The 27,242-nt window shown below is 41.4% G+C and overlaps 1 protein-coding gene across 2 annotated transcripts in view; it reads right to left on the bottom strand.

Moving 5' to 3' along the window:
• The window catches only part of PPP2R3B (protein phosphatase 2 regulatory subunit B''beta), a 1,731,184-nt gene that overhangs the window by 394,392 nt on the left and 1,309,550 nt on the right, over positions 1–27,242 (bottom strand). For both annotated transcript variants that reach the window (XM_044072461.1, XM_044072462.1), the window contains exon 8: positions 8,848–8,896. In XM_044072461.1, the coding sequence (XP_043928396.1) occupies positions 8,848–8,896 (49 nt within the window). The remainder of the gene's footprint in view (positions 1–8,847; positions 8,897–27,242) is intronic.

Genomic DNA, 27,242 nt, shown 5'->3' with positions numbered 1-27,242 from the left:
TGACTCCTTAAAGGTGAGGAAATAAATACACTCAAGACCACTAGGTGGAATTGGTCAGCAGAAGGAAAGAGCATTTAGAAAAACAAAAGGGAAACATTTATTTATTTATTTACACTGGATTACTGGGTAACTAGGCCAGTAGCCGTTTTCAGTGGAGACCCTGGGAGAAAAGCTCCAAAAAATGTTACTTAATTACATAATTTGTACAATGAGATAGAGACAGGGTACAAACAATGCTAAACAGAGATTTAAAAATTACATGCAGATAAACAAAAAAATCAGGATGTAACAATATATCACGAGTAATGAACACTGATTCAAGTTCAGAACAGATTTTTTTTTATTATAAATATAAATGTATCGTAGGAAGGTAGTAGTCAGATTGCCAAGACAATAAGAGCCAAGAAAGAGAAAATGTGTGTAGACAGTGTAAGGAAGGTGGGTGTAACTTACTTTGGGGATGTAAGGAGCAAAGCCAATGATTTGATAGGTATTCTTTTAGAAGCGGTTTGAAATTAAGTGCATCAGGGATGGATAGAATATGCTAGGGAAGAAAATTCCAGTATTTGGCTATTTTATGGCAGTATAAGGAGTCACTGTGAAAATGATGGGTTTTCATTACTTTCAGCAATAATTTATCAGCTGACCTGAATGAACTGAGGTTAGTGTAAGGTTGGACAAGGTCAGTAAGAGCAGGACAGTTGTCAGGTTTATGGATGACGGCATGAGCAACTAATAGTTGATTGAGAGATAGTAAGTTAGGGAGTTCTAATCAGTTTAGATGGTGAAGGGCAGTGCAATGATGGGATCTGTGAGACTGGTGAGACAAATTTGGTTATTTCATTACAGCAAGATTCAAGGTTATTCAAATCTGATCTATGGAGGTTAGTGAATATTTGGGAATAGTAGAGAAGGGTGGCTAAGAGGTGTGTTCCAGCTGTTGTAGGTCTGGCATGATTGGTGAGATAGGGTTTAGCCCTATACAGAGTAATAAGTTTTATATGGACTTTTTTGATAATTAATGCTGTGCATTTGTCAAACTTCAGGCCATTGTCAAGAGTAACACTGAGAAGTTTTGTTTGTTCTACTGGTTCTATTTTTGTGCCACTGGAGGAATATGGAGAGACGTGATTGGTTATTTTTACAGTGGTACTGGTAAAAACCATGAATTTGGTTTTGTTGAGGTTTAATAATAGTTGATGGCATGATAAGTAGCTTTCAATGTTTTGGAGGGCAACCTGAGTTTTTTCTTGAAGTTCTTTGATAGTTGGGGGAAAGCGGATGAGGGAGGCATCATCAGCGTACCGAATGATTGAAGCAGCTTGGTGGCAGAACAGAGGTCATTAGTAAAGATAATGAAAAGGACAGGGCCAAGGATGGAACATTTGTGAGACACCAACAGTGATGGGTAGTTGGAGTATTATCGCACAAGGTGGCTTGTGTTCGGTTAGAGAGAGCGCTATGAAACGAGATTAGAGATTTGGGGCTAAAATTGTAAGAGGCAAATTTATTGAGAAGTATTTGATGTGATACAGTGTCAAAAGCTTTTAACATACTGAGGAAGGTAGCTGATACAAGTTAGCTTTTACTTTTGAGGTGATTTATGGTATTAGTGAAGCTTATAAGAGCTATGTTAGTACTATGGCTGGGTCGACAGCCATGTTGAGTATTAAATAATAGGTTATTCATAAGGAAGTAGTCTACAATTTGTGTGTGTATACACTTCTGTAAGATTTTGGCTAGTGGTGAGAGAAGGGCAATAGGACTATAGTTGGAAAGGTCAGTAGAGGGGCCACCTTTATATAGGGGTATGACATGAGATATTTTCCAAAGGAGAAGCACATATTGTTCAGAGAGAAAGTGGTTTATTAGGATAGATGTAGGGCAAGAGATGGACGTGGCGGCTAGTTTTCGAAAAACACCGGTAGTTGATCTTAATTTATCAAGGAGATTTTTAATATAACTAGTCTGGATTGGTCTACGAGAGAAAAAGATGGGGTTAAGGTTGGTGGGGGTGGGTATGGAAAGAGGAGAATTTACAAATTTGTTTAGTAATGAAGTTATCAAGGTGATACAGTAGGTACTGAATTGAGTGGCTATATAGCTTGTAGAACTGCTGGTTGTTGGAGCTGGGATATTGGATTTTCCGGGGTTAAGAAAGAGGTTTAACGTTTGCCAGAATTTTGGGGGGTTCTTTTGGTATTTCACTTGACATGACTAAAATTAAGTTTTTTTGTCTTGTTTGATTTGTTTTTTTGGCTTGATTTCTCAGTTGTTGATAGGAGTTAAGATTGACTTTATTTCTGTCATTAAGAAAAAGAGTCCATGCTTTGTCCCTTAGCTTAAGTAGGAGTATTGTTTCTTTTGATAACCAAGGAAGCTGTTTGGCTTTAGTGCAAATTTTCCCGATTGCAACTAGGTTATTGAGTATTTGCAGGAAAGAATTATTAAAGTACTGCACTGCAAGTTCCAACTGTAGGGTTTTTAGTGGTGACCAGTCATACTGTTGTACAAGTGTGCTAAATATAGTGTGGGAAAAATGTTTTGTATTACGAATGTAGCAGAAAGTAACGTGGCTGTAAGACAACCAGCATCATAAGTAATATTAGACATGATTTTTAAGACCATAAGGAGACTTAGAGGGGATGTAGAATGGAAACATAATGAAATCTACAGATAAACTTAATAAAAAATCAAAAGACTAAAAGGAAAAAGAAGTTATGTACTCACCATAACATTCCATCAGAGTAGTTATACTTCATTTTCTGCAACCTGTGGGTATTCGGATCCATATCAGATCCGAGCCGGCAACATTTTTCAAGCATCTGCTCCAAGCTCCTTCCCTTACCCATAATCCCTCACATCTCCTACCTTCCCTCAGATCGAGTTTGCCACTATTCAAACTATTAGCAACTCAATAACAACAGTAACCTAGAACAGGTTCGGGGGAAGGAGGGTGGGACGGTTGCAGAAAATGAAGTATAACTACTTGATGGAACGTTATGGTGAGTACATAACTTCTTTATCTGAAGTAGTCAACTTCATTTATCTGCAACCCGTGGGACAGAGTACCTAGCTACCAAAACTCCTGGGAGGCCCTCATGGAAGGATATTCCTGAGCACCACAGAGCCAAAGGATGCTCTCCCTCTAGAGATTAGATCCAACTTATAATGAGAAATAAATGTATGTGACCTTGCCCAGGTCGCTGCTGCACAGATATCCAGAGAAACCCTAGACCAAAAGGTAGCAGAAGTTGCCACAGATCTTTTAGAATGAGCTTTAATAGAACCAGGTGGGGACAGACCTTTATCCTTATAAACTTGCAGTATACATTGTGTAATCCATCTAGCTAAGGAGACTTTGGAAATGGCTTTGCCCAAAAAGGGTCTGGAAAAGGACAAGAATAACTGGTCAGACTTATGAAACTGTTTAGTTCTGTGTAAACAGAAATGAAGCGGTCTATGCACATCTAGCAAATGCAGCTTATATTCACCCGTGTTCTGGAAATTTGGAAAGAATACAGGCAGATTAATCATCTGGTTAATATTTGACTCAGAAGCAACTTTCGGTAAGAAAGAAGGGTTCCTGAGGAGCAATACCCTGTCTTTATGAAAGATCAAGTTAGGGGGCATGGCAGACAAAGCTTGGATCTCAGAAACCCTTCTGGCCGAAGTAATGGTCACTAGAAAAGCTGTCTTCCAGGACAGGAATTTCAAATCTACTGATGTTGCTGGTTCAAATGGGGGAGCCACCAACGCCTGTAGAACTATGGTAAGGTCCCAAGGAGGAACGGAGTCCTTAACCAGGGGACGTAAAAGGAAAGTACCTTTCAGAAAAGCTTTACACAATCTCAAAGAGGCCAGAGCATTCAGATTTTCGCTGACATGAAAATTAGATATGGCTGCCAGTTGTACTTTTACCATAGAGGAACTAGCCCCTTGATGGAAAATATATGACAAAAACTCATCACTGCAGGAACCAGGGCTGTAAACAGATCTAGGTTCCTCTGAGAAGCCCAAATAGAGAAGCGTTTCCATTTGCTGCGATAAACCTTCCTAGTGGAAGCTTTGTGGGATGCCACCAAAATATTCTTTACTGACTATGACAGACCGGGAGTTCTAGCAATCAAGGGAACTGGAGCAACCAAGCAGTCAGCTTGAGGCTGCCCAGATCAAGCGGACTGATGCCCAAGGGATGAGAGATGAGATCCGGGGCAGGGATCCAGAATCCATGGAGGAGTTCGAGCATGAGACCAGAGGAAGGGGAACCACACCTGATGAGGCCAGAACGGGGCAATGAGGATCACTTTGCACCCCAGTCGACAAGCTTTCTGAAGAAACATCGGAATGGGAGGTAACTGGGGATAAGCATACAGTAACCCGGGAAGCCAAGCATGGATGAGAGCATCGCTGGGGAAGTCCCCTGGTGAGGGGATCAGAGCAAAGAATCCACTGCATTTTGCATTGGAAGGAGATGCGAAGAGATCACAGCAAGGGTGACCCCACGCAAGGAAGATCTCCTCCGCTATTGACTGTTTCAGAGACCACTCGTATGGCATTAGAATAGCCCGACTCAGTCTGTCCGCTAAAATGTTGGAGCATCCCGGGATGTGCATTGCAATCAGAAACCGACTGGTGGAGATATCCACTCCCACACTCTCATGGCCTCGCAGCAGAGAGGGTAAGATCTAGTTCCTCCTTGTTTGTTGATGTACTAAACAGACGTTGTCTGACTGAACTGCAATCGTCCCCGGGGGAAGAACAGTATGGAAGGCTTGCAACACTAAAAGCACTGCCCTCATCTCCATAACACTGACATGGAACCTGGTACCAGTCTGGGACCACATGCCTTGGACCGTCCTCCCAAAAAAGTGCCCCCACACCCGAGCTCGGAGGCGTCCGTAGTCACTATGGCTTGGGCTGGGGGCGTTATGAAGGGACGAACTGCCAACATTTCCAGCGACTGGAGTCACCAGAGAAGAGAAATCTTGTAGGCTCTGCTGATTTGTATTGGATAGTCCATGGAGAGGTCTAACCAAGATCACTGAACTGCCAGGGTCCACTGAAGCACCCTCATGTGAAGGCACACACAGGGAAGGATTGAAATTGCTGCGCCCATGGAGCCTAGGGCTTGGAGAACATCGCTCGCTGTTGGCATCCTGGGGCCGAGGATCACTGACACAAGCCCGTAGGTTCTGGACCCTGTCCTGAGTGAGAAAAGCTTGCAATAGTAGAGTGTCCAGCCGTGCCCCTATAAATTCCAAGGTCTGTGTCGGGTTCAAGTGGGACTTGGAAATGTTGATGGTAATCCCTAGATTGACTGCCAGATGTAGGAAGGAGTCTCTGGCCATGCAAAGTAGACACTTGGTGGCAGCAGCGAGGAGCCAGTTGTCTAGGTAAGGAAACACCTGAATTCCCTGAAGCCTCAGGTGAGCCGCTATGACTGCCATAACCTTGGTAAACACCCTGGGGGCTGTGTTGAGACCGAAGGGTAGGACTCTGAACTGGAAATGATTGGCTCCCAGCTGAAAGCAAAGGAATCTCCTGGAGCTTCTGAAAATTTTGATATGGTAGTAAGCATCCTGGAGGTCTATTGAGCACATCCAGTTGCATTCTCGGAGGTAAGGTAGAATGGACTGCAAGGTGACCATCCGAAATTTCTGCTTGGCTACAGTCAGGTTCATGGCTGACAGGTCCAATATGGGCCTGACGTCCCCCGTCTTTTTTGGCACTAAAAAGAACCTGGAGTAAACGCCTAATCCAGACTGATATGGGGGGACCGGTTCGATGGCCCAATTGTGAAGCAGCTTTGAAGTTTTGTGTGCTGTCGCCTCCCTTTGAGCGGGTGAAACATCCAAGGAGGCGCTTTGGTTGGATGGGTGGGGCAACGAACGGGATGGAGTAGCCTCTGGATATAATTTGGTGCACCCAACGGTCCATCGTAATGGACTCCCGAGCCATTAGGTGCAATGACAATCTTCCCCCGACTGTCTCCAGAGTAGGACAGTCGGGCAACCCCTCAGGGTTGCTGCGCAGGTCTGTCCGAGAATGTCTCCCGAGACCCAAAGTTCCTCGGGCCCCCTCTGCCTCTAGGGTGGCGTCTGTCTTGTCCCCCTCTGCCTCTAGGGGATGAGTTGTCCCGAGTGTCCTGGGGAAACTGAGATTTTCAGAACCACATCTTCTTTTGCCCTCTCTGATTCCTAGAAAAGGATCTTTGAGGGCTAGAGAAGCAGACTCTGATGGCAGAGTCTTCTCGTCCTCCTCGCTCTGAACCATGGTGTCACGAACTGTCTTCCCGAACAGGGAGGAACTGTCAAAAGGAGCATTTGTGAATGATGCCTTGAAGGGGTCCGCGAATCGACAGAGGTTGAGCCAAGCATACCGCCTCATAGCTACGCTGGTCCCAGACGCCCTAGCCGCTCCTTCTGTGGCATGGGAAAGAAGATGCATGGTCGTGTTCGAAACAGATTTCAGAGTCGACATTTTCCCCAAGAACAGCCGCTTGTCCTCTGGCGACAAAGACTCTGGGGGCGACACAGCGAATTCCGTGACTAGGTCTCGCTGGAGTCGGATGACGTGTGCCAAATAATTCAGCGCTTGTATAGAAAAAGTTGCAAAAGAAAAGACTCGCTTCCCAAACTGATCCACTGCCCTAGACTCCTTATCCGGAGGGTGGACCGAAGAACTTTCCTGAGCCAGTTCTCTCTTGGTGGCAGCTGCAACCACCATAGCATCTACCAGGGATCCCTTGTACCAGGCCTGTCTGTCTGGGGGAGGAGAAAGGATTCTGTCCGGGCATTTGGGTATTGGCTCTATGGTGTCAGGCTCCTTTCATGCCCGCGTGGTAATGAGATCCACTAATGGATAGACACCCAGGATGCAGATGGGCCTGTGCCAAAGGCCTCCAGGAATACTGACTCATCTATAGAGGGTTTTGGGGCTGACCAACCTCCCCTCTGGCAGAGGATTTCCATGATGTCTCCAAAGGAAATATTCTCAGCAGGTGACCTGGGGAACCCTCACCTTCATCCAAGTCAGTATCTTCTGTGAGGGACTCAGGGCAGTTCATGTAACTCCTCTTACACAAGTGCTTACAGGAAGCCTTCTCAGTGGGACTCTCTGAGAAGGGCTCGTAAGTCACCGGGGGGGTGGAGGTGGGGGTTCCATGACGGGATACACCTGGGGGTCCTCTAGCATGGGCTGTCCCCGGGACAATCTGATGGAAGTTGTGACCAAATCCACAGTAGCCTGGGCGGAGTCCAAGGCAATGGGCTGGGGTCTCAGTCCTTGGGAAAGAACCCTCTCCACCACATCGAAGGCTGAAGGAGAGTGCACCTCCTTAGCAACCAACAAGGAAGAAGCTCTCCACGGCTCTGTCGTGAGGATCGGTACTGAGGCTAAGGTAGCCAGGGTTCTGAAGGAACGGCTTGAATCTGACAAAGTCGGAGCCAAAGACAACTCTGTTCCCTCGGATCCGGCTCCCCATTCTCGGCCCTGAGAGTTGCTCGGATCCGAACAAGTCTGATCCGAGGAATTCAAGGTAATCGCCGGTGTTGAGGTTGGAGGTACCATTGGCACCAAACCCCCAGCTCCTCCGATCCATAAACACCGAAACCGCAGGTCGGATTTGGGAAGGAGAGATCGGATGGAAGAAGGACATAGAGGTCCCCCTCTCCGGCCAGAGAGGGGCCTGCCAAGACTCCCATTTGGATTTGGGTCCGAATGAACCTCCACATCATCCTGTCCATGTCAAGCTCGGACAGACTCAGAGTCGACAGCGAGGAGGCGACCGACTCGGATCTGGCTGGTCTGTGAGATGACCTCAAAGAACGCCTCTGGTCCGAGGGCTCCATCGGCTCTGGGGAGAACATCGGGGAGTGGAGCGCTGGAGAGGTGGTCCTGACAACTTTAGCAGGCGGACTGGGAAATGGCTCCTGCTCTGGAGACTGTTTGTGGTGCCTTTCCGCTCTTTTCTCCTTGTCTCTCTTGTCCTTGTCTTTATCCTTTGATTTATACCCTGTCTAAAAAGGCTTAGAGGGAGGTTGAGTCTCAGCCTGACAGGGGGGGGGGTTGGTCGGCTACTGGAGCTGATATCGAGGTTGTCGAATCCAAAGCAGAAACTGGTAGCAGGCCCTTAGCTACCAGCTTTGCCTTCCTCTCTTTCAATGCCCTAGGGTTGAACCCTGCACACACACTACATGGCAAAGATAGGTGGGGAACACCCAGGCAAACAACACAGAGTGTGGCCATCAGCCGGTGAAAGCTTGTGGCCACACACTGTGCATTTTTTAAAAGTTGGTTTTGGCTGCTCAGCCATCACCACACACCACTCGGCCAAAACTAAACCACACACACAAGGACGGTTAGGCCTACAGTACCTCACAATTCCTAACTTTTTAAACTATTTTTTTTTTTTTGACAGAAAAAACAACGAACAATGAAGGGCAGGAAAGGGATGACCAAAAAACGACTACACTCACACACTAAATACATACCAAAAAGTACCACTTACTGCACCCAACTTGGAGCTAGAGAGACCATGATGCATATGCATGAAGCAGCAAACGAGATCTGAGGGAACGTTGGAGATGTGACGGATTATGGGTAAGGTGAGGAGCTTGAAGCAGATGCTTGAAAAATGTTGCCGGCTTGGATCTGATATGGATCCAAATACCCACAGGTTGCAACATAAATTAAGTTAACTACTTCAGATTCACATTTTTTTCCACAAAACATTACAAATTAGAAAGGTAGGAGAGGATGTCAGTGCTCACTTTCAGGAAAACATACAATGATTATACTGTATTTATCTACTCAGACAGAGAAAATATGAAATAAATCACTTACCTAGTAACTGCTCCAGAAAATATTCTGTCTATCATCCGACTGGATATAGCTACAAAACAAAAACAGAGTAAATGTGTATGAATACAGACCAGCATTTTATAACATTTTATATTTCTGCAACTTTATACTATTAGCAACCTCAGTACTCTGATGGTATAGTAAATGTAGCTGAATGTGTGAAAAGAAGTCTTAATGTATGTATTTAGTTTTATAATACTAGCACTTTCTATATTAAAATGTACTACATATAGCGGAATGCATAAAACTGCAATAAAAAGAAAGCTCAACACATTTTATATATGTGTGACTCTACACTATGAGCAGTCACAATACTCATGAAATGTACTAAATGTTGCTGAATGCACAAAAAAGTGTTAATGCATATTTTATACAAGTGCAGCTCTATAATACAAGCACTTTCTGTACTCATCAAGTATACCAAATGCAGCTGAGCACATAAAAACTACAATAAAAAAGATGACATCCAGAATAATCCCAGCCTACAATTAAGAATAACGTGAAAAAATCACTTTTACAATTTCCTGTTGGTACTTGCTTCACATATTTCTTGTAAATACTGTTATGTTCTTCATCTATCTTAGATCTGTTTTCTACTCTCGGATAGTACCTGGATGAGACCTCATCAACTCGTACTACTTTGCTAACCGTGTTCGATATACATTGAACTTGTGAATACTGTGCTGCTGTGCTTGCCTGTTTTTACCCATGTTGATTACATTGTATGCTGTGATATTCTATACTGCCATATGGCCTCAGGTAAGGCTGAAAATGGTCCTATACTAGCCCTCTAACCTGATAAACTTAAAACAATAAATAATGAAAGAAAGAAAGGCCAATTTATTTATACACCATGCCACACTGTCTAAAGTTTAACTATATTAACATAATATTCTTAAATACCACAAGATATCAGGTCCCACATAACTAACAAATATAAATAGGGTAGCACAGTAATTTACATTCACTCTAAATCTCCTTATGGTCTCTTAAAGATCATGTCTAAAGGCATGAAATGAACTTTTTTTCACACAAAGTAAGTGTTCACAAACATCGTTATGCATGCAGACGCTTTCTGTGTAAAAAGAAAAGCTCGTTTTGCAGCCTTTAGAAAACTGCAATGTTTTAAAGATACCTTCCAAATGAGGAGCCGTATTTACTGCATTAATATTAATGACCGGGTGGGAGGTGGTGATGTTACTCAGTCCCAGCTCTAATTATGCTGGATTAATGTAGGTAAGCAAATTGCCAAACAGTCAAATTAACTGTTTGGCAAAAAATGAATCATCATCTTTTCTGCTAAAGTATTACATTAATAGTCTGGCAATTACTTAACTAATACACAATTACTTAACTAGACTAATCTAGTTGGGACCCAGAGTGACATCAACACCTCCTGCACAGCCAGTTTAGGGTTGCCAGCTGTCCGGTTTTTGACCGGACTGTCCAGTTTTCTGACAAATTGTCCGTCTGGGTTTTGTGCCACCATGAGCGAGCGAGCGACCTCCCACTTTTACAGCTGCAGCAGGTACCACTGATTGTGATTGCGGCATTAGCGCCGTCTTCTCCTTTAAGGAGAATCATGCATGCTTACAACACCACACCAGAGTGGAAGTAATTCTAATTTGCAGTTGCGCCAAATTTTAAGCTAGCAGTTCTGTGACCGTGAAGAGGGGGCTAAGTCCATGTGTCAGCAGGTGGTAGAGGACATTGTCCACCATACGAGAGCTCTGGAGCTGAACAGAGAGAAGATATGTTCTTCATTACGAGGAATACGTACCTCATTCAGGGTTTTAAAAAGTTCATGTTCCTCGGTGCCACATTGAAAGGGTTTTGAGATACATTCAGTGGGAATTTTTCAACTGATATCTATGTGGTAAATAAAAATGAATCATATTAATTTATGAAAAAAAATCTTATTTTATAAGTAAAACTAAAAACGTATATTATCCTATGACTTGGAGTTGGTAGTAAGCTGTTAGTATGCGTCTCACATTTTGCCCATTTCTTCACATAGTGAGTGCTAGTGTGTCCCTCATTTTGGAAATGGAAGGTTGGGACCCATGTATATTGCTCCTTTAACTTTGATGGCTCTGTTTTTCTTTGAGAAGGCATCAACTCCCAAACAATAAACTCAAGTGTTAGTTGAAACTTGAAAACGGTGGAACTTTGGATTACACGTGCTAAAAGATAATTTTGGGTCATTAACCAGCCTTGTCTGTCATTAAATACAGGCATAAATAATTGTATAACCATACATTTAGTAATTTCCAAAGTACACCAGCAGATATTTACGAGAACCTGTTTGGAACAAAGTGAATCAAGATTGTAGGTTTTAAAAAAGCTATGTTTGAATGCAGATATTTATGCAGGTCGTTTATTAAGTTGTATTGAAGTTAATAGCGCATACGTTTAGCAAGCCTATGGAACAGCCATGGACATCCCCATATTCTTATTCTTTACCTGCTGCTGCTTAGTGCTAACTTGGATCTTTAGTTCCTAAGCATTATTAAGTGTAGAGAGAGAAAGAAGGATCAAGTAATTTGCATTTTTTTTTTATCTAGACATGAGCTGCCTGCAAACCACTAGCATATGTGTATAAATCAATCCAGTCATCCCCGGATAGTTCTCCTAAACACATGGCCACTATCTGAAAAATAAAATAAATTAAAAATGTATGCGTAATAGCAGCTGGGTTTTCTGTCGATGAAAATCAGACAACTTTTTAAGAAGTTTTTGGAAAGTGTGAGTTCTTGATGTGCGCATGTGTGTTTGTACATCTTTCTCTCTCTCTCTCTGTCACTGCCTCTGTGCGTGTGTGTGTGTATATATATATATATATATATATATATATACATACATACATACATACACACACACATATAGGTTAGCAAACAAATTGCAAAGACAGGCAGTACACTGATTTCTGAATAGATAATTACAATAAATTATGCTACAGCACTCCCTGTCTTTGCAATTTGTTTGCTAACCTGCTGCAAAATACTTTACCAAGTATTTTGCATAAACTGTTGTCTCGCTAGAATGAAATGTTGACCCTCCCATTGTGAATCCATTAGGAGTTAAATGTTATGCCCACTGATTTACGGGCATTCCAAAATTATTTCCTTTGGTAGCAGTGCTGTAGCATTGAGGTCAGATTGATAGTAAATGCAGTTTCGTCATTACTGGGTCATACACTTTGCTTCATTGCTTACTGGAAAAATGTTCAAAACTACAACTTTAAAACACACTAACAGGTGGTGCTTTATTATACAAGGAACTACAATCAAGAAGGTGGATCAAACAACACATACATGCCTGCATGGCCATAAAAATGTGTTCAAAGAGACTATAATTTGAAAACAGCCCAAAGGTAAAATTTATTCTCCACTGGCCAGATGCATTTTATTTGAATTTGGGTTTTAATACTGTTTCAATGAATGTGAGCTTCAATGGCAGAGAAGTTTAGTGCTTGTGCTAAGTCTATTTTCATTGTGGGACTGTTTTGTTTAGAAAATGGCTATCTGTGTTTGTGCATTTTATTTTAATATCTGTAATCACCGTAGAAGTAAATAAAACAGCTGCTTACCTATTTAATGGTGAAGAAATACAAATAAACCAAGAAAGGTTTACCAATTTGCCATAAGCTCAGATCAGAGTAATTTATTTAAAATAAGTGACAGCTTTGCCTTGTGTTGTGTATGAGTAGATCCAAGGATTTAAATTTTGTTTGTGACATAAATAGGCCATGTTGATGACACACAAATGTGTCTCAGAGGGTTCCCATGCACTGGAACAAGCTTCCCATCCATGTGAAGCAGAGTCCATCCCTAGCCCTATTTAAGCATAACTGACTAATAGGTGGGAAATTGGAAATCATCCCTGTTGCCACCTATCCGTTTTTTTTTCTGGACTATCCACAAATCAATTCAATTCTCTGGTAGTCAGGAAAACACTGTACAAACTCCAGTATTCTGTTTCACAAAAGGAAACAGACTATCAGTGTTTGTTAAATTGGCTGATTTACTATGTTTTTTTTGGTTTTTTTTACAGAAAGGTATAGTAAATCGGCTGAAAGCAGGCATCCGAAACAGAAAAAGAGGGCGCTCCCATCATCTGATGTCACTGTGATGTCACAAAAAGGGTTGGACATGGTTGGGAGAGGGGGTGGGAATGGGCTAAGTTACGGGTGATGCGAGGGGCATGACCTTAGTCCGGTTTTAGCCACAAAGAAATCTGGCAACTCTACCAGCCATTAATATTAATGCCGTTAACATAGCTTTGTATTTTCAGTCCTCTGTATTTGGAAGATATCTTTAAAATATAATTTTCTAATGGCTAAGTGTTTGCATGCATAAAGATGCATGCAAACCCTTTTTTGTGTGAAAAGAAAATTTCATTTCATGCCTTTAGACATAATCTTTAATGGAAATATGGTAGATGCTGACATTTTTTTCTGCAAACAAACTCATTATTGGAAGTTGCCTGAAAAGGCTTTCCGTACTGGGAAAGGGACGGAAATACATAATCTTTCAAAGATCAGGACAAGCTGATGTGTAAATTCCTTACAAAAGCAATCTGCTGAGTTGTTCTGCATTCTTACAGCAGACTGCTAATAAACTGTGTGTTTTCGCAGTCAAGCTGTACTTGTTATACTCTGGAACCAATGTTTGGCATTTTCAGCTTTTATCCATACTATTTTCAACACCTTCAAAACTAACATCAAACAATGGAGATTTCTTGTGAAAGACAAGATGGCAATCAGATCTAAGCAATCACTGTACTTGATAATGTGCTTAGAGGATCTAGTACTGGTATCCCATATTAGCTCTAATCACGTGTCAATGGGTAACATTAAATAGTTTCTGCAAAAACAAACACAAAAAACAGCCTAAAGCTGAGTTTTATGATGGCCAGATGATCTAAATGGCTCCTTCATCAAGATGCATATTTCCATCCCTAAAGTATACACTAATAACAGTCAAAAAAGTAACTACCTGCTCAGGACTCGCTTCATTCATTATCCTGAATAAGTCTTGTCCAAAGTGATAACAGATAACACATTAATTATTGACCAATATACTAAAGTAATACAGAATTGACCATGAAGAGAACAGCAACAGCATCCTAATAAAATTCAATGCTACCTGAACACAATTCTCTGGTCTACTGTTAAGTGCTCATGCGATAGTAGCTTGCAACACTCTTGCTGACACCTGTTCTAAAAAGCAACTTCCCTACATCTCACTAGCATGATACTACATAATTATCTAGCCCTCTTACCACCTGACCATACTGAAATGCAGTGCCCTGCAAGAGCCCAAACACTAACCCTAAAACCATAACTTCCCCTCCCTCTCCCTATACCTAAACTTCTGCACTGCCTAAATCTAAAGTTACCAAATGTTACTGTCAGAAGAAAAAATTCAAACAAGTCGCATCTGCCTCAGGTGATGAATTTTCCTTTATTAGCAGCTAACCAGATTACACAGCATGTTGGCCAAGATGTCCGGTCTGGACTGATCGGATCTCCTCTGATCTGATCAACCTGTTTACTGACATCAGCTTTTATACTGCAAGCAAAACATCTTTTTGTTACATTTCTGACCGTTGACAGTTGGCTACGAAAAACATATAGGATAAACATGTTTATCACAAATTACCTGAAATCCACAGCTAGTACAGAATGTTCAACAAGTACAAAATGTTCAATTCAACAACGGTAGCTCAAATTTTCCAGGACACACAGCCTGCCCCAGTAAATTAACTCTTACTCGGCCGTGCGTCCTTATCCCAGGCTTTACTGAGCTATAACCAAATCTTTTTATTGTGAAATGCAGAAAACAGATATCCAGGTTCATAAGCAATGCTGCATTTTGCTCACATATGAGGCCCATCATTGATAGGCATATCCCAACAAATAACATGTTCACTCTGCAAGAACAGGAAAAAGACAAATAACAGTATGTTTTTAAAGTTTTTCTCTTAACATTTCCCCCCTGAAAACACTTTTGTCTTTTATTTCAGCAATATATGGTAAAAACTAAGTTTTTCTTTGCATACATTACCTCATTGGCAAGACAAATTTTTAAACTTCAAAAACATTTGCAGAGTCACATTTCAATATATTCACTTTCACCAGTCTGTTGCAATTGCTGGTACATCGTCTTCGTAACAGCAGTATCAACCAGTCTTTGTAGAAGACCTCTGATACAGGGTATACAACAACCACCACATGCCACCACGATAGCCACAGCGACTCCAACGGACACCAGGAAACTGCTGATGAGATGACTCCATTTTCCAAACCACGCTTGTGGAAAATCTGTAAAGGGATTATTTACCCCAGAGTTCTCTGCCAATTCTTCAGACAACATCTACAAACCTTTCAAAGCTCGAGTGATACTTACATCAGGCGCAGTGTTGTTTGGAATATATGTACAACAAAGTCCCAAACATCTTGCAAACTCCTCCTTCTTTGGCCAGGAGCATATCTAACGCAATTCGATTCTGCCATGCCACCTGCAAAGTGGCCTCCAGTTGTTCAGCAATTCCTTTCAATGCATCTTTGGTATAGTTCACAAAACACTGCTGGTTATAGTAAATGTAGTTGATCCAGTCCACATTCTTATTAGGTTGAATCCAGACAAAGATGGATGTAAAACCAGCTGCTATTTGGTTTATTGCTTTGTATTCATCAGGTATGCCTCTTGGTACGCCAATGCTATCGATGTAGACACTTATCGAAAGATTGCTTCGGTGCCTCTCTTTTTCTCCTACTCAACCACTTCGGCTTTATTTCAAGTTCTCTTATGAAATTGCTTGCTGGAACTGGGAAAATGTAGAATGGCAGAATTAACTTTACAAGTGCACAAGTTCCCTTCCAGGGAATCGTAAGCCTTGATCTGAGTTTGTTGTCTCCACATAACCACCATACGTCTGCTAAACTATGAGTTTGGTTCTCCAGAAATGGATTCCCATTGCCATTCACAGTAACATTGCAATAGTTCTGTCCCATATTGCCATAATTTTTCCCTGTGCCATCTCTGGAAATGCACATATACGAACCTGGATAGGAAATCGCTGCAGGCGGTTTCTCAACTTTGCTTATGACCGGAAAACGCTGAGTTTCATTTTTGCATTTATCTTCAGTTTTGTTGAAGAATAATTTTAACAGACACGTTAGGTTACCTTCATCTTACATCAATGGGACTGTTGCTAATTGCTGTTTACCTTCAGCACAAGAAATACAGTTCTCACGATGTGCTTCTCAGGTACTATATCTAAACCCAAGATAACCATTCATTATGGTGAACGAATCCAGTCTCAAGTAACAATTGTTCTTCTTTTGTGAAGGCAAAATCTGCTTTATTTGTAGCATTCTTAAGGCTTTGTACTTTAAGTTGGAGGGTCCACAAAGGATCAGTTCTAGTTGGAAGAGACACTCCGATTCCATAAACTCCTGAATCACTTTCTTGTGGTGACACAGTGGTTATAGTAACTACTCCGGTACCTTGGAAATGTGCAATTTTTATTCTTTGTTGCCTGCTTTTATCTTTCTCTGGTATCACTGCACCACTTGTTTCCCATCCATTCTCATCTGTTGACCACCAAAGACTTGACCAGGACGTACAGTCTCTATTGCACAAGTATTTTGCAAGAGTCAAGAAATTATTATTGTTCCATTTAGAACAGTCCAAAATTCCTTCACAAAGTTTCACCTTAAACACAGTAGTAACACCTGTTTGCGCTTGCAGCACCACCATTACTTTTTCTCTTGCAACTGTTCCTTCTCGTATGGACATATTTACTTTTGCCACCAAAATCATCATCATGCAACAGTTCAAGTACCAGTTGAACATGGCCATCCTCCCCAAGGACTACCTCGCGCCGTAGGTTTCTTCACTGGGTTTGAGACGAACTAATACCTATTGGGCTAATACCCCTTTGTAGCCAGACTTTGCACTCAGAGGTCTGGTGGAGTTTGACCAATATCAATGGCAGAAGGGAGAGCCTTTTTACAGTGGCTGATATGAATCCACAAAGTCCTTTCAGCGATCTTTACAGACGTAGGTGTCGAGATAAGTACTTGGTATGGGCCTTCCCACCTGGGGGATGACCAATTCTTTCTCTTCACAATTCGGATCCACACCCAGTCCCCGGGTGCCACGCTTAACAAGGTTTCATTTCTGGAATCTGCAAAGGAGTCATTGGTTACAAGAGATTTGACATTTAGCAGCTTCTTCATATAATCCGCTAGATCCTCACGTTCCACTGGCAACAATCCTTGCCACTGCGGGACGTAATATGGTCTCCCAAACAAAAGTTCAAATGGTGTAAAGTCCTTTGTAGGAAGGTGAGATTCGCATGTACAGGAGTGCCAACGGAAGGCACGCAGTCCATGACCTATGTGTTTCTGCCATTAGTTTGCGGAACTTACTCTTCAAGACACCGTTGTGTCTTTCCACTAGTCCAGCTGATTGGGGATGGTAAGCACAATGATTTTTGAGATCAATTTGAAACACTTGACCCAATTTCTGAATAATCTGGTTAACAAAATGAGACCCATTATCACTGTAAATGCGTCTTGGTAGGCCAAATCGGGGAATTACTTCTGTAGTCAAAAGCTTTGCTACTGTTTGTGCATTCGGATGCTTCACTGGAAAAGCTTCTACCCAATTAGAAAAAGCATCAATAATGACCAAACAGAACCTTTTTCCCTCTGAGGGTGTCAATTCAATAAAGTCCATACAGAGTGTGTGGAATGGATACGGAGGGGTAGGGAATGCCTGCTGAGACTTCTTAATTCCCCCCTGAGCATGATACTTTGCACATAATAAACAAGATAAACAGAATTGCTTTGCATAAGTTGAAAACCCTTTACACCAAAACACCTTAGACACTATTTGAATCATCATCTGTACTCCTACATGGGCAGGTCCATGGCTAACCAATGCCACATACCTAAAAAGGTTTGAGGGTAATACCATTTTGCCATCTGATGTCCTATACAACCCACTCTGTTGAGTGATACTATATTTTACCCAACGACATTTTTCCTTCTGTGTCGTCAATGTTTGCATTACTTTTAGTGTCTCTAAGTCTAAGAGGTGTCCGGGCTCCAAATCATTATCATGTAAAAGCAAATAATTTTCTTGAACTGCCTTTTTTGCAGCCATATCAGCAAGGGTATTTCTCCTGGAGACAGGATCTTTTCTGTTGGTATGTGCGGAACATTTACATATCGCTATCTGAAGTGGTAGTTGCACTGCACCTAACAACTGTAAAATTAAATCTCTGTGATTTATTGGTTTGCCTGTCGCAGTAACCATTCCCCTATTCTTGCATTGTTGAACGAAAACATGTACAGTGGAGAAAGCATATTGACTATCTGTATAAATTGTCACTTTTTTACCCTCCCCTAAGGTACAAGCTCGAGTCAAAGCCACCAATTCAGCTGCCTGTGCAGAATAAATGTTTGACGATCCTTTTGCCTCCAAAACTTCAGTTTCTGTGGTGAGAGCATACCCTACTAGTGTTTTTCCTACAGTGTCTTTCTTTGCTGATCCGTCTACAAACAAAACGAGATCAGAATCTATCAACGGAATATCCGTTAAATCTGGTCGGGGAAGTACTTTGTCATGAATGCTCTCTAAACAAACGTGTGGAGTACCTTCTCCTGGAGTCGGCAAAAGTGTCGCCGGATTAAGAGTAGTACATCTTTCTATGGTCATATGAGGCTGTGTCAGCAGCACTGTCATACATGACAAATGTCGACTAGGAGATAAAAAGCTTATCTTATCTTGCAAAAGTATAGTAGCTACCGAATGTGGAACCCACAATTGTAATGGGTGAAACAAAACTAATGATGCTGAGGGCTTGTACTGCCATGGCGGCCGCCACCACTGCTTGAACACAATGCGGCAATGCCCTTGCAACAGGATCTAATCTGGAGGAGTAGAAAGCTATCGGCCTCTGTTTATCCCCATGTACTTGTACCAGAAACAGAGTCATATATCCTCCCTTACAATCAACCATTTGTACAAACGGCTTAGAATAGTTCGGAAAACCCAAAACAGAGGATCCTGCTATCAATTGCTTAATTCTAATAAAGGCCTGTATTGCCTTATTTGTCCACTGTATATTATTCTTAGCCGCCATGGGAGTATCATAGATCAGTGCGGTCAATGGCCCTACTTCCTCAGCATAGTTAGGGATCCAACTTCTACAAAAATTAGTCACACCTAAAAAGGAAATCATCTCCCGCTTAGTCATAGGCATAGGTGCCTCAAGAATTGCTTGTTTTCTTTTGTTCTCCAATTGTCTACCTGCCTGCGAAATTAAATAACCCAAGTACTTTACTTGTGCTTTCCACAATTGTAGCTTTTCTTTATTTACCTTATGTCCTTGCTCAGCTAAAAAACTAAGGTCAAGGGTATCCTTTCTACAACTTTCCTGCGTGGGTGAGGCCAACAAAATATCATCTACATACAACAGAACCTGGCTTCCCTCTGAGGGAACAAACTGAGCTAAATTCGCAGCCATTTCTTGTGCAAATATTGTCGGACTCTCACAACAGCCCTGTGGCAATCTGGTGTAGGTGTATCTTTTACCTTGATAAGTGAATGCAAACTAAAATCTACTCTCCTTATGTAGTGTTATGGAGAAAAAGGCATTGCTTATATCTATGACAGAAAAATATCTGTGCTGAGGTAATAAATCATTAAGTAATGTATAGGGGTCAGGGACCACCAGTGCTCTTGGGATCACAGCCGAATTAACTGCTTGTAAATCCTGAACCAACCTCCATGACCCATCCGGTTTCTTTACAGGAAACAACGGAGTATTGCAGGGCGAATATGGGCATTCAACAAGAATTCCTACCTGTTTTAGCTGCTCAATGACTGGCTTAATTCCTTCCTCTGCTTGTTTACTTAGCGGGTATTGGTGCTTACGAGGTCTAAAACCTGACTTTGGAGTTATACAAACTTCACCTGCTGTTTTCATCAGTCCTACATCCCCTTTACCTTTTGACCATAAATCTACAGGTAAGGCACTTAACGTACTATCTTCCTCTTGAGTTCGGAGGATTTGTCATGCCATTTCTGTTTTGTCATCCCTGAAGTGCACACTTGGTTGTGCCCAAGTCACCCTGTTGATCCTTCAAATGACTTTCGGACACTGTGTCCCAATTTGTTACCTTTTTCGCCAAATCTACCCAATGTGTCCCCACCGCTTTAGTAATTGAAATATGTGGGCTATAACCTGAGCGATATAAAGAACTAATTTCCTTGGTCAAAGTACAGGTCACTACTGTATTACCTTGCTTATCCCAAAACATATCATTCAAAATTATCCTTGCACATTTGTGCCTAAAGAATTCTTTTTCAAATTCTTTATCCGGACCAGGGGCCTGTCTGTAGTACATAGTACAATGTAAGTGCACCGCAACCTGCGGTGACCCGCTCCTAGATTTACTTAAAGCTAGGTTGATCAAATCTGTATCAACCCTCCCCGGCTTGTTTGAAATCAAGTCCTGGCTATACCAGTAAAACAAATCTTGTACTCCTTGTACCACCAAGCCATCCCTAACCTTTTCGCCTCAATGCCTTTAGGTGTGGGAATTGCCGCTATTCCAAACAAATGCATCAAATCTCTTCCCAGCAAACTAACTGGACAAACTTTCGATATAATTACCCTACACCTAACAGTTTGGTTTGTTTGCGGATCTGTGAACAACAGAGGATGAGACAGTGGTTCCTTATAGATTTTCCCGTTTGCCGCTTTCACAAGGACAAACTCATCTGTTTCGCAGTTCGGGGGTAGAACTGCTGGACCCAAAAGTGTACGCGATCCACCTGAATCACATAAAAACTCCACTTTCTGTCCCTCAACCAAAAACTCTATCATGGGTTTCTGATCCAGATGCATAGCAATACCCAAATGTGCCAGGTTTATGACTTCACAGTCACAATCCTGCCCTTCCTTCATTTCCTGGGTGTCCTGGCATTCATCGCAGAGAGTGTCTGCCTCATCATCATCACAATCATTCTCGCTTTCTTCTTCTCTACAATAATCACAACAATGAATTTGGCGCCTTCCCTTACTAACATATAGTCATGCGGAGCCCTTGTTCGTAAGCTGTGGGGGATGTTGCCACTCTTCGCAATCAGCAGCAAAGTGCCCACGTCTACTGCATTTAAAACATTCTCCACGTTTTAACCTCCCCTCATATTCCTCTGAATGTCCACCCTGTTTATACGTGTCCCATTTCGGGCACCCACGTTTTTGTACGCCACCACGGCACACTTGCCCCAGTTGGTCCTGTACCAAAAATATACCACCATCATCCCCTACTGCTAACACTTGTACTTTCTTTTTTAAATTGAAATGTCTCTCAGCATGCCGTGCATATTCAAACAAAGGTTGCAGTCTACATGTTCTGTGATCAACCATATGCTTAGTTGTAAAACTATTTATTGGAGCCTTACAACCTTTAAGAAAAGCATTTTTCAATTGCTGTTCATACGGACTATCAGTAGTCTGATCCTGCGGAATCATCATTCCACAATGGTTATTGAACATTTCTGTCAGTCTTACAATATAGTGATCTACAGATTCATCATCAGTTTGGATGCACTGATTTATTACTGTCCAATCTGCTCTTGGACGCCACTTATCAGAAATTCTCTTCAACAGATCAGTGACTCGCGTGTCTAACACCCCAGAATTATGCTTTAATGTAGTGCAGTCATCTGCCTTACATGTCCAAGTACCACAAAGTGCCAATCTGGACCCAGGATTTGTCGCACTACTTGTTCTACTTCTAAACCATTTAGATGATAACTTAAACGCATACCAACTATGTCCTCAGAAAACTTTTGAAAATTAACCTTGGGATGAGGAATACCATCCGTAGCTCGTTTTTTATCCTCTCTAGCCCAGGGATGATAAACTAAAATAGTTGGCTCTTGTCCAACATCCACTGCTTGTGGGTTTGCAACTTGTATTAAGGGAAGGGCTTCTGAGTAGTCAGAAAGTTTAATGGCCCAACGTCCTTGCCCTGCTGGTCCCCACCTTAACTGCATAGGTTGGTCTACCTGTTGCAAAGCAACCTTGGGTACTACGGGAATTTGCGGGTAAATTGGAGGGGTCACCGTTTCCTTGAGCAGCCAATAACCCCCCTGCTGTACAGATCCCACACCTTCAAACTGATATTGAGGAGGTTCCGCCGGTACAGCAGCAGCAATTTCCCTATACGGTGGGGCAGTTGCCTGCCTTTGTACCGCACAAACTGTATGCGCATCCTCCTTATCTAAAAATAAAACTACTTTTCCACTTGGCACCAGTGACCCCTTTTGATTTATTTTCTTTTTTTCCTGGCACTGTTTTTCTTTTATAGCTCGTTTATTTGCCTCTTCTAACCATTTTTGTGCTTGGGGAAATCCCAATTGTCTTTGTTTTTCAGTTGTAGTTCCCGCATCTCTTTTCAAATCTCTAACCAATTTTGCACAGGCATTCTTATTCAGTGTACCATCAAAATCATATCTCGACTTCCACTTTTTCAAAAATGTACCATTATTTTTCTTTAAACCTTTTCATATACTTAGCATCAACATTTAAACAGGCATCACTCTCACACTTGCAGCAACTCGAACCCATGTTTCCCCTAGATTTCTTATTTTTCCTTCCTTTTTTTCTTTTTCTCAGGTATTTAGGACTGTATCAAAATTATTTTACAGGGCTTATTATAAAATGGGACTATCTTAACGGGTGACCCTAACAAAATAATCTTAACAAGTAATCCTACCCATCCTTAACTAAAAATAAAACCTTGTCGACAAGATTAAATTAAAAGAAATTTATTTTTATCCTACCTGAACCAGATGAGACTCCGTTTCCCCTTTTCGTTCTGAAACTGTCCCTCAGATAGGGATCAGAGAGTGGCCGGCCTCCTTTCAACGACAAATCAGTCGGAGGGCTTTCAGTCGAGGGAATCTTAAGATGAGAAACCCTCACCTGCACAGGTTTTTCGGTCTCTCTTTCGGTCTGATCCATACCTTCGTAGAGGTTTCCGGTCCGAAGGACCAAAATGTCAGAAGAAAAAATTCAAACGAGTCGCATCTGCCTCAGGTGATGAATTTTCCTTTATTAGCAGCTAACCAGATTACACAGCATGTTGGCCAAGATGTCCGGTCTGGACTGATCTGATCAACCTGTTTACTGACATCAACTTTTATACTGAAAGCAAAACAACTTTTTGTTACATTTCTGACCGTTGACAGTTGGCTATGAAAAACATATAGGATAAACATGTTATCACAAATTACCTCAAATCCACAGCTAGTACAAAATGTTCAAGTACAAAATGTTCAATTCAACAACGGTAGCTCAAATTTTCCAGGAGACACAGCCTGCCCCAGTAAATGAACTCTTACTCGGCCGTGCGTCCTTATCCCAGGCTTTACTGAGCTATAACCAAATCTCTTTATTCTGAAATGCAGAAAACAGATATCATCCAGGTTCATAGGCAATGCTGCATTTTGTTCACAGATGAGGCCCATCTTTGATAGGCATATCCCAACAAATAACATGTTCATTTTGCAAGAACAGGGAAAAGACAAACAGTATGTTTTTAAACTTTTTCTCTTAACAGTTACCTAAACCTAAAACTCCACTCTATATAAAACTAAAACTCTCCTCCTGTTCCCTAAATCTAAACTCACTTCCCACTCCCTAACCCTAAATCTCCCTCTCAATCACTGCATGAAATGCTAAGACACACTTCTACCCCCCTCATAAATCTCTCCCCATGGCTGCAGCATTTACTTTACTTAAACCTAGCTGTGGGCTCTGCCAGGGTACAGTAGAGTTGTTCTCCTTCCACATGACTGCCACACCTCTCCCAAACATACAGTATGGTTTGAGCTCAAGTGAGTGACCATGTGAGTTAAGTGTGTCTCCAGCTGTGAAAATAGTTTTTGAGTGCCTGGGACTCAGGTACTTATAGTAGAACTACTCTTCTTATTACAAAGAAAATTAGATTTGGATGTCAGATTAGGACCACCTGGCCCACTGATTCTACCCATTCCACTATGGAATGAATATGTTACAGATCCTGCTGAAGCCAACAGTTGTATTCCCCTCCTCCCCAGTCCTCATAAGAATTACCTTTTGAATATCCCAGACATTTCTGAATTCAGTACTTGCGTATTATCGCAACCACATTTCGGACAGGAGCAACAGGTGTTTTTCAAGCCGTATAGCTGTTTCTCCTGTTCGAAATCCCATTGCGAAAAGATGCAAGTCCCGCCTTCTTTTTTTACTTAAAGTATTGCATTGTTGTCCGTGAGACTCACTCAGTGAGTATTATCGCAACCACGTTTCAAACAGGAGAAATGTCTCTTTTCCAAGCTGTATACCTGTTTCTCCTGTTTGCAATCTGATTGCGATAAGATGTAAATACCATTACATATTAGATTCCTTTCAAGGTATAATTATTCCAGTTAGCTGGTAACAAATATATATGATTTTTGTGATATTCTACTATCCAGTAAATGAATAAAACTGTAACTAATATAGGTATGCTTTGCAAATAGATGGGGGGATGAGGAATATAAATGGGCTGTTGAATACACACTGACTGATTAAGTAAGGTACCTATGGTACGTAAAATGAGTATGTTTAAAACATTTGGCAGCTTTGGTTATAAGTATACTAATTTCATGTACATGGTTGTAAACCCTGACTTAGGTAAACTGGGTTATGTTAACAGGATGGCAATAGTTTAACACTCAGAGACTCCCTATGCTGTGGAATAAAATCCCGGTCCATGTGAGGCAGAGCACCTCGCTGGCTCTGTTCAAGAGAAATCTTGATCTGTGGATGGGAGATCGTAGGTTTACCCTGGGAAAAATCTCTGTGTCACTGCTGGACAGAGGCACAACAAACTAATGGGCACAGTATTTTTTCATATAAGGGGTGGCGTAAGCCATAAAACTTTGGGCTAGGCTTATAAATGCCTTAGGGCAGATAGCCTAGTATAAACCTATGAACCTATAATCTGTGGTACAGTACCAGTTCTTTATTTGACGGTTTGTGAACGTCAGCACTTTAATGTGGCGGAAGCTGTCATACAACACAGACACAGGGAAAACTGTTGAACACAAACACACACCTCTTTTTGGGTACTCCTTTTCCTACCTCATACACAATGTGACAGAGTAATAATTAGTAGTTCGGACACCCCTTTTAAGATTAACAAACATTTTTGGCAATACATAAGGAATTATCACAGGTTGGAAATGTGGTTGCGATAATAATTAAGTACCCTGAATTCTGTTAGTTTCAATAGCATTACTTCTTCAGGAATGTTGTTTTAAACAAGTCGTTATTTTATAAAATACTTCCCAATGTCTTTCCTGAGCCATCCACATAGTAACTTCAAGGTGCTTCTACATTCTCATACAATGCCCTGTTTTAAAAATGGTACAGACTTGGAATTTACTGTACTTTTTTTTTTTTTGTAGAATGCTGACATCAACTGAAATAACACTCTGCTATGTTCTTATGAGGTCCCAGGAGTACACAGAATGCTCCATAAATGGGGTTTACAGACTGTCTAAATCTCTGGTGATACCAGATAAGGAAGGGTACACAACTTTGATCACAAAGTAATTAAATGTATTTGTACACCTACAGCCTCTTTTCCCAAAATTGTAATCCAAGGTTACAAAGCCAGCACAAAAAACTAGTCTGAGGCAATGCATCATTAAGCATAATCACATTAAGCCAACATCTTTACAGTAAACATTTCATGACAAATTTAAATACAAGCCTTCACTTTCAACCTTTAAAAGTGGACTTATAAAATAATACTTTATTTACTTTATATCTCTTTTTAAACCATCTACAAGGAAAACAAATCATGCTAGGTACAAACTCAGTCACATAAAACACAAGTGTAACAAGGGCTCTCCTTAAACATCTGCCTCCAATACGGCATCCTGCATTTTTTTATAACTGTGCATAAAAACTACATTATGCTACGTAATGTACCAAATAACTTATGATGCTAAAAAGACTGTCATGGTGCCTTGTCAAACTATTAATTCTGAAGTTAAAAACTCAAAAAAGGAGTTGAAAGAGCTCAGTTTCAATCAACAGAGTGTCAATGTAATTCCCAGTGGTGAAGAAAGATATTTCTATTCTGCAGTGCTGATAAACTAGCATAACTGAGCAGCCTGGGTACCAGATAGTCAGAATGGTGGGAGGGGGGAATGGAATTGCCAAAAGTAATTTTTCTCTCAATGTGTAGGAACTGGGTTTCAGCAGAAACTAGAAGATCCAACCACCTCTCAATGAAAATGGCGAAGAACCGAAGCTTGTAAGAGGAATGCTATTTTTGCAGAAGTGCAAAGAAAGAAAGGAAAAAAAAATATATATATATATATATATATATATATATATATATATATATATATATATATATATATATATCGGATATAAAAATGCCATGTTCTTGTGGTATAAAAATGAGAACACAAATCATTTCAAAACTTTTTCCACCTTTAATGTGACCTATAAGCTGTATAATTCAATTGAAAAACAAATCTGTTAGGGGAAAAAATATAAATAATAAAAAATGTACAATAAGCTGGCTGCATACGTGTGCACCCCCTTCAACTAATACTTTGTCAAAGCACCTTTTGATTTAATTACAGCATTCAGTCTTCTTGGGTAGGAGTCTATTAGCATGGCACATCTTGACTCGGCAATATTTGCCCATTCTTCCCTGCAAAAACACTCCAAATTTGTCAGATTGCGAGGGCATCTCTTGTGCACAACCCTCTTCAGGTCACTCCACAGATTTTCTATTGGATTTAGGACTGGGCTCTGGCTGGGCCATTCCAAAACTTAAATTTTCTTCTGGTGAAGCCACTCTTTTGTTGACTTGGGGTCATTGTCATGTTGAAAGGTGAAATTCCTCTTCATCTTCAGCTTTCTAGCAGCCGCCAGAAGGTTTTGGGCCAAAAGTGACTGGTACTTGGAACTGTTCATAATTCCCTCCACCTTGACTAAAGCCCCTGTTCGAGCTGAAGAAAAGCAACCCCAAAGCATGACACTTTCAGCACAATGCTTCACTGTGGGCATGGTGTTCTTTTGGTGATGCAAAGTGTTGTTTTTGCACCAAACGTACCTTTTGGAATTGTGGCCAACAAGTTCAACCTTGGTCTCATCAGACCATGACGCATTTTCCCACATGTATTTGGGAGACGATGTATTGCCAATCTTGGATGTTTTTCTGTGTAAGAAAAGGCTTCCAAATTGCAACTCTACCCCATACCCCAGACATATGGAGAATACGAGAGATTGTT

Source organism: Protopterus annectens, chromosome 5.part0, assembly GCF_019279795.1.
Source record: "Protopterus annectens isolate FY-2018-M chromosome 5.part0, PAN1.0, whole genome shotgun sequence".
Lineage (NCBI taxonomy): Eukaryota > Metazoa > Chordata > Ceratodontiformes > Protopteridae > Protopterus > Protopterus annectens.
The sequence above is the reverse complement of the archived record's forward strand: the minus strand, read 5'-3'. Positions and strand labels throughout refer to the sequence as shown.